Source organism: Salvelinus namaycush, chromosome 32 (genome assembly GCF_016432855.1).
Source record: "Salvelinus namaycush isolate Seneca chromosome 32, SaNama_1.0, whole genome shotgun sequence".
Classification (NCBI taxonomy): Eukaryota; Metazoa; Chordata; class Actinopteri; order Salmoniformes; family Salmonidae; genus Salvelinus; species Salvelinus namaycush.
Genome location: NC_052338.1, coordinates 8,470,038 through 8,487,097, shown reverse-complemented (window position 1 = coordinate 8,487,097; position 17,060 = coordinate 8,470,038). Strand labels below are relative to the sequence as shown.

The following is a 17,060-nucleotide window of genomic DNA, read 5'->3' as shown; positions in this document are numbered from 1 at the left end:
TGCCTCCCTACTCCTACTTAATGATACATACACACAATGATACAATCCCACCCACGAGCATATGTGCAACACAGACAAACATTTGTGGACACACACACACACACACACACACACACACTGGGATCAGAGCTAAACTCCTGCAGGCTGGTCTTTTCCATCATTTACACTGTCAGAGATTAACGTTCACTCACAGTTGACTCTGTCATCTGCTGGGCAGGTAACTGGGTGAAGGTTTGACTTGTAGGGGTTCTGAGAAGGGTTATTTTATTCATGCGGGGAAATCAGTTGGTGTGAGCCAGTTTGCCGGGTATTCTTTTCTCCCCCCTAACCTCAGTGTAGGTCTTCCCCCCCTTCAATTAAGAGTCCGCTCTTCCTCTGCATGCACTTTCAACAGATCTTTCCTCCTTTTAAAATGGATGTATTCGGAGATATGCTGCTGTTTCTCCTCTCTCTGCGCCCATGCGTTTACACATTGATCCAATTAACACGGCGCGGCCTTCCGTTGGCGAGCTTTGACTTTGTTACATTGTGGATTCTGCCTGGTCAAAACGGGCGCCGCCTTTTTTTAGATCAGTGGAACCAGCGCAGTTAGAGCTTGTTCTCGCCAAAGACAACGCGAAAGCTACATTTAGAATCCGTGGGAATCCTTTTAGAGATTCTGAGTTGTCTCCCTTTGAGAACAAAGGTGCTTTGTAGGCACACAGTGCTGAAACGTGTGGGAGGTGGGGAAGAAGTAAGGCTCTGGTGCTCTAGCTGGCATCGTTGCCTTGAGACTACGGTATCAGGGCTGGCTGGCACTCCCACCAGCCCCACATCTTTGCAAGTACCCAGGAAAACAACCTGGTCCGACCTCCATTGACTTTGTCCTTGGCTTAGTTTCATCCCATGACAGGATGAGTTTTGTGCGCAGGAACACATTTGAAACGAAGCAACTTTGAAATGAAACCACTTTGTAGCACAAACACAATCAGTTACCTTTTTTTTTTTTTTCACTCGTGAATCCTGTTAAAAGCTCTCTCTGTTTCCTTTAACTTCTGATAGAAGCGCTGAGATATTTATCTGTGGGGGGGTGGCTTTTTATAACACCCCTTTTAAGGTTGGGTTTGTAACGAGGGTGGAGAGCACAAAGTAGGAGATGAAGTCCCGTCTCTGCGTTTTTAAAAGAGGAGCGCTCGGTCACGTGACCCACGTCCTCCGAGTGAACGCAAGAACCGAGTTCTGCTGACGAACGGAAAAAGCGCCACTCTCTCTCGCTCGACACTTGCTCAGCGGGCACGTGTCAGAGATGGCGGGTTGGCGTCGACAAGGCGCCAGCTGGATCTGTCGGTGTAGGGAGTGAGGCAGAGCGGGGGGAAACAATAACAGAAAAGTCCCATAGAACTCTAAGATGACTCCTGCTAAACTTTCAATGGCCTGGCAGGGTGTTGCTACCGCTTTTCTCTCCAAGTCCCCCCCCCCTCCTTAGTGGGTGGTCCAGCTGGCTCGGTGCATGGCATTATTGTCACTGTTCACTGGAACGCTTCTGAAGGGATCAGAAGAACACACACACCACTTCCTCAGGCAAGCCATCCGCTGGACCCACACACAAGCCTCCGCAGGGACAGAATAATAAACGAATCTAGACCGAGGATATCCTGGCACTGAAATGTCTGCTGACATAAACCCGGGGCTAGTAGCCTACTGTATTGTAGCCTTCGTTCCGGTGACGTCCTCCTCTGGGCTGGACTGGCTGGAGGCCACTGGATGTTCCCCTTTTAATAAATTGTCATATCTAGATTAATCCATCTCCATTGAGCAGATTTTGTTTCCCGCCTCAGTTGTGGCCATGTTAAGGGGGTGCAGTGAGAATTGCCAGACCGTGAGGTTTCATCTCTGTGAGGGAGATAAGGAGAGAGACAGGCACATGGCCACGGTGGCTTATCAGAGGCTGCCTCGTGGCGCCCAGAGAGAGGCTAAGTCTGCCCCCATGGAGAACCTGGCGGGAAGGTACAAATAAACAAGTTGGAGAGTATCTACCATGAACATCTGCCCATTTGCAGAGCTAGTCCAATGTGACCCAGTAACCTTGCCTAAAGACGCGTGTTACAAAGAACTAACCCCAAATAACTAGCAAAATGTACAAACCTTGGACACCAGCCCTCCAGCTGACTGGGTTGTCTTGCAGAGCTTAAAAGGATAGTGTGTTTTTCTTTTGCGATTCGAGGAAAAGCCCTTGTTCAACCTACCCAGAGTCAGATGAACTCATGGATGCCATTTTTCTGTCTCTGCGTGCAGTTTGAAGGAAGTTGAAGGTAGTTTAGCTAACTAGCACAATGACTAGAAATCTACTGGAACAGCTAGCATGCTCATCAAGTTCATGTGACTCTGGGTAAGTAGAGAAAGGGCTTCGTCGCCAAAATGTATCCCTTTTTAAGCTCTGCAAGTTAACCCAGTCAGGTGGAGGGCTGATGTCCAAGGTTGGTCAATTTTAAAGATGTATATAAAAAATATATATTTTATCTCCTTGCCAAAACACAATGAATGATTGAATGAAGCCTGAGGCGTGGAGCATCTGACTAAGATTCTGAGTATATATTTCTGATAGCAAAGTGTGTGGTTCAGTGCATTACTTACTAGTCAGGAAGACTTTGTTTGACTTTCATTCAAATGTCAACAACCACCCTGTGCTTGCTTCTGAACTGGGGCCACGTTCTCAATCAGGTCCTCCACCAACCCTACCTCCGCAACCTGACTTTCTCAGGAGAGACCCCCTCCCCAATTCCGCTCTGCCTCAGCCGTTTGACGTCGAAGGACGACCGAACGATACGCCTGCTTTGGCATTCTCTTGCCAGGCGTCTAAAGACCCAAGCAAAGGGCAATGATTGCCTTGCCTGTGAGCGGCCGCATTTCAATTTGAATGATAAAGTCTAATCCCGAACGCTTTGCCGTTGCCGTAACCGCTCACACGCTGCCATTTTGTGCCTTTGTCATTTTCCTCATTTTTCCTGGCTTATAAATGCAACTGCCCTGACCCAGCACAAACAAGCTCCCCTATCTGCATAGGCTCAGGCTGGAGGAGCGCAGCTCTGTAATCCTCCAGGGTCATGAAGCTACCTTTCAATTAGCAAGAGGGTTAGCTCTATGACACAGCAGATGACTATCTGTCTCAATAATCCCCCATAATTAATCAATGGGATTCTAATGGAAGACAGAGTGCCCTAAATCCTTCAGGACTAGTACTGAGGATTGCTTTTCCCCCTCTACCCCAGCTTTGGGGCCTCACTCTGTTCTGAAAGAATGAAGTTGAAACCACACACTTATTTCTCTCTCTCCTTCCTTCCTCCTCTCTCTCGCTCTCTCTCGCTCTTCAGCTTCCCCCCCCATGAATGACTCACGGAAACACAGAATACCTCATTTTGAGGCAGATTGCTACATTGCTATTAACTGTGTCGGTTTGTTGATCTCTATCAACAGCCGAGGTCTGGATTCAATCACCGCAGCAGATTTGTCCAACTTAAAATGGGTCTCAAAATAATGTGCCTGTGTATAGTGCGGTCTTAGCACAGTAGTCACAGAGCTGATTGAGAATCAGTCCTTTAGCTAAAAATAGAGACGTTCATGTTATGAATTTGAGTCTTAAGACAAGCAGATGCTAACGCGTGTATATTATGTATGCGCTGTAGAATTGGTGTCTAAATAAGCCTAGTGGGGAGCTCCCGAGTGGCACAGCAGTCTAAGTAAGGCACTGCATCTCAGTGCTAGAGGCGTCACTCCAGACACCCTGGTTCGAATCCAGGCTGTATCACAACCGGCCGTGATTGGGGGTCCCATAGGGCGGCGCACAATTGGCCCAGCGGCGTCCGGTTTTAGCCAGTGTAGTCCGTCATTGTAAATAAGAATTTGTTCTTAACTGACTTGCCTAGTTAAATAAATGTTCAAATTAAATTTAAAAAAAATGAGCTTTAAGCTAAACCAATCAGATGTGTTTTAGACGGTAACCCCATAATATTTGACGGACTGCTGAAGGTTTATCTTATCCAGTATGCAGAGTATACACGTTAACAGGGTGTTTAGCCTTTGCAGCTATCAAATGCAGTGTGTTTACATCTAGCCACATGCCACCAGACACGGTGCGAATCAATACCCGTCCAGATTCACCCATCTCTGCTTACAGCATCTCTCTGTTTTTACGATGCAGTCATTTCTTTTCAGTAACTCCTAGCAGAGGCTCATTTCCTCCGAGCTGACATTGTTGCGGTGGTGTGTCTGAGTGGGAGGGGCCCTCTCGGAGCTACACTAGTTCACCCCTCCCTTGTTGTGTGTATCGACACATCCTAAAAGCAGCCAGCAAGTCCACTTAAGAGTACTTGCCAACTGGGTGAATACAGTGTTACTGCTGCATAGAGACTGCAGCTGGGAAGAAGGCGTGGTGAATGAGGAAGCAGAGTGACTAAGAGGGGGATATCACCGAGGGGGGGGGATACCTCCTAGCGTTCCTCACCTCTGTAGGGGGGCGAGGGAGCAGCTCAATTAAATTCAGAGAAGAGACAGCTGTGTGTGTGGTGTGAGAAAGAGAATTAGAGACAGCACAGTGTGTGTGTGTGTGAGGCAGAGACGTGTGTGTGTGTGTGTGTGTGAGAGAGAATTAAAGAGACAACACAGTGTGTGCGTGAGCGAGGCAGAGACGTGTGTGTGTGTGTGTGTGTGTGTGTGTGTGTGTGTGTGTGTGTGTGTGTGTGAGAATGCACTACTGAAAGGACACAAAGGTTCCATGTGAAACGAGGGTGAAGTAGTGGCTGTTATTCAGTAAGGCATCTTTTCTCTGCTTCAGTTTCAGCACATCTGCCTGGCGTTTTCAGAAATAAATCATTTAGAAACTCAATATCCGAAGAGAGACGGGGGATTAAATTGGCTGTGGACTAAAATGGAGGAGTAAAAAATAAATTTCGCGTGTGAGACTTTGTGTCCGCTCCTGTATGGCTGAAAAGAAAGCGAGGGAATTGGAGTGATTGAGGAAATGCCTGGCTCGCTTCCGAGTAGTCTCCTTGAATGTGAAATGATTGAGATTGTCATGGAAACACAGGAGACTTTCAGGGAAAGGGAGAAGTTTGGGTTGATGGGACAGAAGATTTGAGGTGAATGTGCATGCAGAGGTTGAGAAGGCGCTCTGGCCCCCCCCATTGACAGAGTTCACACTGGCAGCAGAACTCGGTACATTCACGCTCCACACATTATCTGGAGGGATTTTAATACACAAGAGTTAAGTGCACCAAGAGTGTGTCCAACCGTAGGTTATTATTGGATATTTACAGTTCTATACATATGGGTACTTTACCTGTACTGTACAGCTAGAACCTGAAATCGTACTCATCATTATTTTCAACATCATCCCACATCCATGTTATTTTCCCTGCCTCTTTCCTGTTCGGAGAATCTCTTTCCTGTTTGCGATTCTCCGAAACAGGAAAAGATTGTTCAGGTGGTATCTGCTGTTGTGCTCCTCTTCCCCTAATCTCTCTGACGTGACAGTAATATAGGCGGTGATATAAGCTCGATGTGATCATTTTCACCCCTTTCCAGTTGATTTAGTCCTGACTACCCCTGTCCTATTTCTCCCTGTGCCATGGCTTTGACGTTTTCGCCTCCCCATACCCAGAATTAGATATAGACATCAAGGCCACGCATCTCCTAAGCCCTCTGTCTTGGCAGGGCATTCCAAGCTGCCCTGTATGAGGTCGGAGTTTGGAATGGATCAAACTGCAGGTGGGCGTCAGCCTCTTATAGCGTCATGTGGCTGAGTTGAGTTCCTCCATTGGACTGGTTCCTGGTTTACAGTGGGGGAGCGCTCATAGCCTGGGGTTAAACTAACTGACCCATTTGGTGCTGGGGGGGAGGGCAGCAGTATGTTGATGTATTTCATCATGCATGACCACAGTGCTAGTCATTACCACTTCTGTAGTCCCCTTTCACTTCCTAATCTCTGTCCCTGTCCCTCTCTCTTGTCTCTGCGTTGTTGTGCCCGATGTACGCCTCGGTCAAAATCTCAGACCCGGGATTCGTCACATCGTGTGTCACAAAATGTTTTCCTCATTTTTGTTTCTCTACCGAAACAAGAGTGGACCGGCTCAAACTTGGCTCACACCAACCGTACTAGGACCGTAGAAATGGGCAACGGGGGGCTGCAAAAAAACTGCAACTAAAGGGGAGGAATCAATCCCAGTCTAATCGCTACAACACTGATCGAGACACCACCACCTCACTGACCGCATCTCACCAGGAGAGCACCAGAACAACAGTACTACTCCTACGGAATGAGGCCCATTAAAAACCAACCACCCCCCCTCACTTTCCTCCCCCCATTTCTTTGTCTCTACCTTTTGCTCCCCTCCTCCCCCTCTGCAGAGGCCATAGTGGACCCGTCCAACGCGGGCGTGGTGGCGGGGGCTATCATCGGCAGCCTGCTGGCCCTGCTGCTGGTCAGCGCGCTGATTGCCGTCCTGGTGACCCGCAGTCGTCGACAACGGCGCGGCTACCCCGGCAACGGAGAGCCAGGCGCCTACGGGAACAAGGCCCGCCTCTTCGGCGGAGCTGGCAACAAGAATGGAGGCACTGGGCCCAACATCAACGGACCCATCTATACGTACCGCGAGAGTGACCCCGGAGCGCTGGCCAAGGTTAACGACTTCCACGGCCCGCCAGGCTCCAACCCCACCGCCCACGACATCCTGCTGAGCAGCGAAATGGATGAGGCGGAGCGCCGGAAGTTCGACGCACTCGACGACAGCCTGGAGGAGGAAGAGGAGCGCTACGACAGCTTCAGCGTGGGCATGGCGCCAGCCTATCACATCCACCGGCGCGACGATGAGATGGGAGGGGTCAACATTTACCTGGATGACGACATGGAGTCACAGCGGGACGGGTCGGTCATCTCCCGGACTGCCATCTACGTCTAGAGAGGGACGGTCAACCAACTGGGTCCAGGAGGGAGAGCTGAGGACAGGGAGGAGAGTCCACCACCAACCTCCAACCACCTCTCTGAAATGATACCACCAACCACCCTTCCCCTGCATACTATAGAGACATGCTTCGCTTATGATTATTTTCTATTAAAATAAATCACTACAGAAACAAAACAAGGAGTTGAAACTGATCTGTAACTGATGGACAAGCAGAATGATGACTTGAGGGCACTGCTGAATGACTAGACGTCTCGAAGTCAGTCAGTCTACCCCAAAAATTAAACGATGTATCTCCTATTCGATGCTGCTTACTGCTCCATTTCATTTCAGCTTAGCAAGTGAAACATGAAGAATGGCCGTGTGACTGCGTTAGTAGCCAACTAATCCACAGGACTGCAAACATCGTAAAGACTTTTCTTCTTGGTAAGGAAATGTACCATTCAATGTCACCTTCATGGTAAAACTTTAGACGCATTCATAGATGGTCACACTAGTTCTATAACCACTGCTACTGCTTCAAGATGTCCTCCGGTGAACCGCGGTGTAGAGGGCAAGGAACAAAGCTGTAACTTGCTTAATGTGCATCGTCACAGGCATTCATACACAGTGTTATGTAATGGTCTTTGTATTCTCAAGATGTTTGGGCCTTAAGGCCTCGTGGAAGCACGTTTGGTTTTAATGACTATTAGGCAGAGGTTCGTCCCACCAACTTAGTTTCCAACTTTATTTGCATGCACTTTTCCTTCTTTCTAATGGCTTTGTGATTATTTTCTTTTACATTTGGGAGACCAGCGACATGGTAGACCAAGCCGGGGGTGGGGTTTGAACGAGAGAAGTGGAGCGAACAGATCCGTTTTGTTTTTTTCCCACCTGAATGTTGGCTCTGTTCATGTTGGTGGAATGTCACTGCTAAGCAGGGGTCAGCGGGTCAGCTGGCACCGTCCGAGGTGTGCTAGCCTACCATGCTTAGGGTCCAAAACCAGCTTGTCTAGTTTGCCTAAGGACAGATAACAGACCCACTGACAGATGGACAGGCACACCCATCTCTAACTGTGCCTCCTGCTCTGCCTGTCAGTTTGACCAATTAGAAGGGAGCACACTCCATTTCCCCGGCAAGTCGATCAATGCGCCGTCTTTTTAATGGCAACGAGATGTTTCGCCGCCGACGCTCGAGGATCAGAGGCAGAGGCGGAATATTTCCCTATCTGTTTTTACCAGAACAAGCTGTTCCTACCCCGCATGTTTAATTCAGGAGTGGAAGAAAAAGTGTTTTGCGTTATCTTGTGCAGAGGGATAGAGAGAGAGGCTGATTTCCGGCTGGTATTGAGTACTTGTGCGATTTAATCCAGTTAAACCGAGCTGCACATAAGGCTGAAATTACGAAATTGTGCTCCCGAATACAGTAGGAATTATGAGGTGGTATGAGGTAGACTGTCTATGATCAATTATCTACTTAGACTTAGAAATATTCTCTTTTTTTTAGCAGGGCGGACTACTTTTTAGCAGGGCGGAGTATTTTTATTTATTTTGCTGTATCTCTCTGTAATCTCTTCTGGCCTTCTGAGGGGGCGGTAACACATTAAATACGCCTGTGACTGTGTGTGGGGGTATTTCTGACCATGTGCGAGGCCCATTAGTTCTAAGCCTGGCCGGCATATGTGTTTTCGAGTTCTGAGTGGACCGAATTTGACTCTCTGCCAGACCTGGAACGAGGGTAAGGAGCTAACCCCACCCGCGGTATGTTCCACTGTCGGATTAGCGGCGTACACTTTAAAGCAGCGGCCGCGCGTGGGTGTGCTGACGAGTGTGTCAATTGTGCAAGGGTGTGTGTAGCGTGATTGAACAGATTTGTGTCGGCGAGTGGATTTTGAGTTGTGTGTGTGTATATCCCACACGCTGATTCACCGCGTAATAGCTCAATATTATGCAGGAGTTGTTTTGCATAATTTCATACATATGGATTGCTAAGCCTATCATGATTTTATCTCGGAGTCATTCATCACTCATTTTATGCACAGTAACCTCACTGATGAAGGGGTTGGGGGACGGTGATAGGAAACTGCTTAGCACGAGGACCCGCATGGACATGAATATTTCACTGGCGGAGCCGGAGTGACTCAAAGGGCCTTTGGAGTGGTCTCCTGTGCCACCCCTGACAGATGAAAACTTGATTGGGTATTGGTATCCGGGCCGCTGCTCTGAAAATATTGTGTTCGACTCCTCCTTTGCCTTTTATCACATATTCATATCACATTATCAGATCATCACCACTGTGTCCAAATTAACGGGTTGTTTTCCTTATGAAGTTTTGTGCGAATGGGTATAAGCATTTTTTTAAATGAAGAAAAATAACAGTCTTCTGTGAAGTGTTGGTTGTGTATTTCTTGATGTAAAATATCCATGTAATGAAGTGTGTATTTATCTTCGAGGCTTCCTATAAGAAATGTTATTTTAGAAGTGCTGTGTAGATTATGGTAAATTGGTCCATTTATCACAGACTACTATTATGGGGATTGGTTGGAAAATAACCAATGACTACAAATGACCTTACTGTAATTACATGTGTGTCAATGCATGTATCTTGTAGCCTACTGGTACATAGAGGCACATTATATTATCGAGGGCCTTGAACTCCAAGCTGCTCTCACCATCTTCTCCACACAAACACTCTCTCTCTCTCTCAATTCAATTCAATTCAATTCAAGGGGCTTTATTGGCATGGGAAACATGTGTTAACATTGCCAAAGCAAGTGAGGTAGATATTATACAAAAGTGAAATAAACAATACAAATTAACAGTAAACATTACACATACAGAAGTTTCAAAACAATAAAGACATTACAAATGTTATATTATATATATACAGTGTTGTAACAATGTACAAATGGTTAAAGCACACAAGTTAAAATAAATAATCATAATAATAAAATAATCTCGCTCTCGCTCTCGCTCTCGCTCGCTCTCTCTCGCTCTCTCTCGCTCTCTCTCGCTCTCTCTCGCTCTCTCTCGCTCTCTCTCGCTCTCTCTCGCTCTCTCTCTCTCTCTCTCTCTCTCTCTCTCTCTCTCTCTCTCTCTCTCTCTCTCTCTCTCTCTCTCTTCCACAGATAAACTCACATGAGAGCATATAATCACCTTCTCTCAAGATCTGTTTCACCCATAGAATGCACACACACACACAAATATCTTTCCCCGACCTGACACACACCTTGAGTGCAATGCCTCCCATTAGCAGGGGCAAGATTGTTCCTCGTTGGGCTCCATCATCATTGTCCATCTTGCTATTAAGATGAACAGAGAGAGAACATCTCTCTCTACAAAGGCTTAACCTTTCATTCCCCATTTCCCTGTTTTTAAGAAGTAAACCAGCACCAATTTCACATGGAATAAAAAGCAAAGTTTCTGGGATGCAATTACTCTCCGTGTCTAAGGGCAGTGGTGATGGTCATTTTAAGAAGCCTAATGGGTCACGACAGCCTACAATTCATGTCCGACTCTAATCTCAAGACAACCAAACAAAGCCTTAAATTCACAATTCCACCACATGCAGTATTCCCTGTGTCCCTCGTGTACATAGTATAAATAAATCGAACATAACGTGCAACAAGCATGACTAATTGATGTGGTCATGTTAGCCTAGTTGCTGGCATAATAAGATATTCATTTTTCCCAGCTCAATTCTACAGTGGGGTATGTTTTTTTTCTTGTGCACAATATTGACAGGATTATGACCTGGAGAATATGACTAATATTAAAATGCTCCTATATTCCCAGATGTTTGTCTCTCACTACAAGCTGCTAGTATAACGATGTTTTCTGTATCACCATCTGACATTGTGGGTGTTTCGTTCCAGTTTGTCCTGTCACATTATTTTTGTATTCTGGTGTTATTAAAGTATGATGGATTTCTAAATATGATTTGAGTCTTGTGTGTGACATTCAGACAGCGTAGTGGTCCGTCTGTGAATTTGATTGTGTGTAACATGTATATCGACAATGTTTTGCTTTAGCCCTTGCTGTTATTAGGTCTACCTCGATATAGAACTGAAACGATTCTCATTATTACACCAGTGGAGGTTCCTCAGAGGAAGAAGGGAAGGACCATCCTCAGTGGATTTCAGAAAAACAAAATAGTGAAACAGATTAAATATATTCACGTGACCAAATAATTGATTAAAACACACAGTTTTGCAATGAAGGTCTACCGTAGCCTCAGCAGCACTCTGTAGGGTAGCACCATGGTGTAGGCGGAGGACAGCTAGCTTCCGTCCTCCTCTGGGTACATTGACTTCAATTCAAAACCTAGGAGGCTCATGGTTCTCACCTCCTTCCATAGACTTACACAGTAATTATGACGACTTCCGGAGGACGTCCTCCAACCGATCAGACCTCTTGCTGCATGAACTGACATGTTGTCCACCCAATCAAAGGATCAGAGAATGAATCGAGTACTGAAAGCTACAGCTAGCTAGCACTGCAGTGCATTACATGTGGTGAGTAGTCGACTCAGAGAGAAAGACTAGTTATACAGTTTTGAACAAGAGAGGGAGAGAGAGCTAGCTATATTTCATAGTATATATTCTTTTCACTTACTTAGCTAGTGTCAAATGCAGCTAGATCGTTTAGCCTACTCAAACACCCGGCTCTAACAGAGAGGGATGCTATGTTAGCTAGCTGGCTATGGCTGTTCGACACTGGAACTCTTCCAAGTAAAGGTAAGCTTTTGGCTTTATTCAATTAATGCCACCGGGGCCTGCCGGTGTAACTGCTAAACTGATTGCTGCTGACCACACTGTTCTGCATGATTGTAGCGGGTTTACTAATGCCTTAGTTCTAGTAGCAATGCCTATGTTGACTATAACCTGACAACAATGTAGGCTGTGTGTAGCAGTCATGGTATGAAGGTTAGGCTTAAAGTTGTTTTCGCCTGGTCACAGACAGCTGATGCACTGCACTGAAGTCCACAAGCGAAGGGAAAAGGTGAGAGGAGGAGAGCACATAGATGAGAGAAGGAATTATATATATATATATATAACGAGCTGTTTGTATGTGTCCGGTATGAAAGTGAACTGTTTGTGTTCAGGGGTGTATTCATTGCGGCGATTCTGTTGAAAAAAAAACGTTTCTTAAGCGGAAGCGAACAAAACGGGGATAAACATACCTGAATTTGTCCAATAGAAGCTCTTGTTTGCAACCCTAGATCAGCTAGATGCAGGCAAGACTGTGCAAGGTGGTATATAATGTGTCACTGTCACCATTATTACTCAAAATTCTCTCTCGCTGTTCACCTACGTTGTAAACTTTCATTCGTAGGCTAGTTTGTAGCAACCTCATGATGGGCACAGGGAAAATGAGAGTCATGTAATGGCCTAAACTTATCAATGTTACACAGCTGGGTGAATGGAATATGAAAAGTCATCCAATATGCTGTAATAAGGCCATGTTCATAAAAAAAGAATCATCCTCCCTCATCTTAAACCGCACCAACCGCCACTGTATTACACAGAGAACTGTCTGTTCTTTGTTACATTTATCACATTGTTCCACAACATTCCTATCTAGACCAGTGTAATTACCCAGAGTGCTAGAGAAACTATAGGGTTATTCATGTGTAACAATGCTATAATAAACGTAGCGTAACCATCATGCCAAGACTACTGATGACAACGAGCAGTTTCTCAAGTAGATGCATTGAGGGTTCCCTGAACGAGTTGTTCACAACAAGTGGGCTGGATGGTGTTATTTTTAATGTTGGCTACAGTTCCAAAATGATATTGATGGACTTAAATAAGGTGGCTTATTCAGACAAACCTGTGGTACTACATTGCCACAACATCCTTGACTAGTCTATGAGAGAGACCGTTTATGGTCCTCCTGAGGCCACTTTAGGTCCTCGTCTGTCGCCTTGACTACGCCTCTTTGCGGCACTCTGTCAAACCCTCTCTTCATTCGGACCTTTTAACTTTGTTGACCTAATGCAGGCGATTGTGACATGAATGGCATAGTTTCAGTTAAGGGAACGGTAGTGAAAAAATAACCTTTGAAGATCTCTGTACATCAGGGTTCTCCAACTGGCCCCAGGGTTCTCCAATTTGGCCCCAAAATAGAAAGACGCATGTGATCATATGCAAATGTAAGCAAGGTTTTAAATTGTGTTTTAGTCAAATATTATATCTCTTTGGTCTTTTTGCAGTCTGCAAATGATTTGTAATTAATTATGGTCTGCCCCCCGACCATCCGCTCAACAAAAAATCGGCCCGCTGCTGATCCCTGCTGTACATGGTGTGGAATTATAGTTTCCGAAAGTCAACCTACCTCAAGTCTGCTGGCATGTAAAGGCTTTGAAAGGTTAGACATTGTGAATGACAAACAATTACCTCAGACAATCTACAATCTTTGGGTGTCAACTGACAAGGTGGAAGGATAGCAATTGTTTTTGGCGGGGCACACAGGCTGAATGTTAAATAATGCGCCAGGGCGCATAACGACTGAAGTAGACCTGTTTATTTTTTAAGGTAATGGAATGTAGTTTTTCAAAATTGTGTCATCAGGTAGAGCTGACATGCACAAAAAATGTGTTTGCATATTATTCGATTAGTTCCACGTTGTTTTGAACAGTGACTGAGATGGAACTTCTTTCCTCACGAGACCTATGTGTTAGAGAATGTGGATTTTGGAATGTGGATTTTGGATTTTGTAGGTCACCGTCTATGCTAATTATTTTCTTCATTAGAAACGACCCTTTATCCCCCAGTATGAATGGAAGACAGGCATGTCAGAATTCCCAGGCATGTAAAAATTCCATGCCGAATTAGAAATTAATTGTCAAGAATTATAATTTATATTGAAATTGAGATGTATACAAAAACTGTAAAATAAACAGCCTAACATATTCTCCCATGGCATTATTGTGGAATGTCATTGTTGAGACTAAGTAGACCATAAAATTGCACTGGAATGCTGAATGCCGGAATATTTGAAATAATTTACCTTGACTCGCCAATAAGTGTCTCGCCCACATGACCTGTAGCTCGTTGTTTACCTTTGGGGTTGGGACCTTAGCCAGAGGATGGCAGGGCTAGCAGAAACGCTTGATAGCCTACTAAGTTCGGGTCTGCCGGTTGCTTGCCTGCCTACAATATATCGACAGGCCACTAATGACTCTGGCTGGCCAGTATTAATGGACCGGCAGGGCTGTGGACGGCCGCAGGGGGCCTTTCATTGAGCCCTGTGTGGACCGCCCTGGAGCCTAGCTGCTCTGCTCTCACCTTTCCCGCGCCACTCAGGCTGAATGCATTGACATAGATTGTCAGATAAATGGCCTAAAGCGTCTTTTCTCCAGGTCAGTCTCTCAGCGGGATGTACAGATGGACAGGATTTGCTCACTGGTTGACTAGTTTGCCGCCTCCTGAATGTTCTCTGTTTCTCATCAGAAACTGTCACATTTGTGTCTGTTTTGCTGTCAGTTGTCACAGCACCTGAGAGCTCAAATCAAAATCAAGTAACATTTTATTTGTAACATGCTTTGTAAACAACAGGTGTAGACTAACAGTGAAATGCTTACTTTCGGGTCCTTTTCCAACAATGCAGTAAAAATATAGTGACACGAGGAATAAATACACAGTGAATACCAATAACGAGTAAAAATAACATGGCTATATACACTGAGTGTACAAAACATTAGGAGCACCTTCCTAATATTGAGTTGCACCCCTTTTGCCCTCAGAACAGCCTCAATTCGTCGGGGCATGGACTCTACAAGGTGTCAAGAGTTCCTGGCCCATGTTGACTCCAATGCTTCCCACAGTTGTCAAGTTGTCCTTTGGGTGGTGGACCATTCTAGATACACACGGGAAATTGTGAAGCGTGAAAAACCCAGCAGACACACTAACCGGTGCGGCTGGCACCTACTACCAAACCCCATTCAAAAGCACTTAAATACTTTGTCTTGCCCATTCACCCTCTGAATGGTACACATACACAATCCATGTCTCAATTGTTTCAAGGCTTGAAAAATCTACACTGATTGAAGTGGATTTAACTGGTGATATGAATAAGGGCTCATAGCTTTCACCTGGTCAGTGTCATGGAAAGTGTTCCTAATGTTTTGTACACTCAGTATTTTTTTGTCATTTAGCAGAAGTTTTATCCAAATCGACTTACAAGTAAGGTTATGGGCCTTGATCAAGGGCACACCATTAGATTTTTCACCTAGTTGTCTTGGGGATTCAAACCAGCGACCTTTTGGGTTACTGGCCCAACATTCTTAACCGCTAGGCTACCTGCTGCCCTATACAGGGAGTACCAGTACCAAGTCGATGTGCAGGGGTACGAGGTCATTCTAAAAACAGCAGCTGCCAGGAAAAGCCCACAGTAATGTGTGATACCTGTGTGAAAGATCACATGTCCCTCGCTGTTTTTGTGAAATTAGTCATCAGCAGTGGAGTTCACATTTCGCAGGTGTGGCGTCTTACGCGTGAACCTGCGCATGAGGGAAAACTCAGAGCGAGCTTACATCGCTGCAGCACCTTTGATAAGGCAAATGTAGCAACAGGATTCAATGTATTTCCTGAGGTGCTATGGCTTACCATCTGACCTGGAATCAGCCTCCACTAACCTCTCACAGTGGTTACCTGTCAGTATCTGAGGTGATGTGGGTTAAGCTAATTGATCCTAGGACAGTGGGTAATGGACAGTCCAGTGATAGCTTTCCAGCTGATCTGGAATCAGCATTTACCAACCACCCACAAAGTGGTCACCTGTCGGTATGTGGTGTTATGCGGTCTACAGTAGCTGATCCTAACTGATCCCAAGGCAGTGGGTAATGGATAGCACTGGCTCGCTAGCTACAATGACAAGGTTCAGAACAGAGAACCAAGGAAGTGACACTGAGACAGGGAGAGGAAGTTGACCGTGGGCACTTGGAGACTGGACATGTCATTTTTGGTTCGGCTCTGTACAGCGGTGACAAAAGCAAAGGGTGAGAGATACCAAACGGCTACTCTCTTTCTCTTCTCTCTCTGGCTTGAAAAGATAAGACGGACACCCCTGAAACGCACCACTGCACCATCGCTTCTCTGGTGCCCATCGTTCCCTGCGAAATGATGGCCAGAGCACCAGTTATCGAAACCTTGTTATGTTGGCTGCGAAGTGATAGTCATGCTCAGTCCTGCACCACTGCTCACAGCCAAATATACTGTCTAGAGGGCTTTAAACTCACTACCATTTTATATATATGTTTTCTCCTCCGTCTAGTACACTATCTTAAGCTCACAATTCAATTGATATTATTTAAAGGGGGCAATCTGCTATTGCTGAGATCTTCAGAAAGTATTCATACCCCCCGGTCTTATTCCACATGTTCTGCTGCGGCCGGAATTCAAAATGTTTTTTTTTTCTTTTTTTTTTTCTTCTCATGTTTATTGAAAACGGCGACTTGATTGGAGTCTCTGGCCAATTTCAATTGTTTGTACATGATTTAGAAAGAAACACCTGTTTTTATATGAGATCCCACAGTTGACAGTGCATGTCAGAGCAGAAAATATGCCATGAAGTCCAAGGAACTGTTTGTAGACCTCCGAGATAGAATTGTGATGAGGCATATACAGTGCCTTCGGAAAGTATTCAGACACCTTCACTTTTTCCACATTGTGTTACCTTACAGTCTTATTCTAGAATTGTTTCAATATTTTTGTTCTAAACACAATACCCCCATAATGACAAAGCAAAAACAGGTTTTTATACATTTTTGCTAATTTATTAAAATAACAGATGCAGCACTCCATCGCTCTCCTTCTTGGTCAAATAGCCCTTACACAGCCTGGAGGTGTTGGGTTATTGTCCTGTTGAAAAACAAATGATAGTCCCACTAAGCCCAAACCAGATGGGATGGCGTTTCACTGCAGAATGCTGTGTTAGCCATGCTGGTTAAGTGTGCCTTGAATTCTAAATAAATCACTGACAGTGTCACCAGCAAAGCCCCCCCACATTATAACACCTCCTCCTCCATGCTTTACGGTGGGAAATACACATGCGGAGATCATCCGTTCACCCACACCTCGTCTCAAAAAACACTGCGGTTGGAACCAAAAATCTTAAATTTAGACTACAGACCAAAGGACACAT

The 17,060-nt window shown here is 45.4% G+C and overlaps 1 protein-coding gene across 2 annotated transcripts in view; it reads left to right on the top strand.

The window, feature by feature from the left end:
- LOC120026916 (poliovirus receptor-like) overlaps positions 1-17,060 on the top strand; it is a 76,738-nt gene that overhangs the window by 27,186 nt on the left and 32,492 nt on the right. Inside the window, exon 7 of one of the 2 annotated variants that reach the window (XM_038971660.1) lies at positions 6,382-9,688. The exons of the other annotated variant lie outside the window; for it this stretch is intronic. Within the exon in view, the coding sequence (XP_038827588.1) occupies positions 6,382-6,932 (551 nt within the window). The 3' untranslated portion in view covers positions 6,933-9,688. Of the gene's footprint in view, positions 1-6,381; positions 9,689-17,060 lie in introns of those variants that run through there. 2 annotated transcript variants of the gene reach the window in all.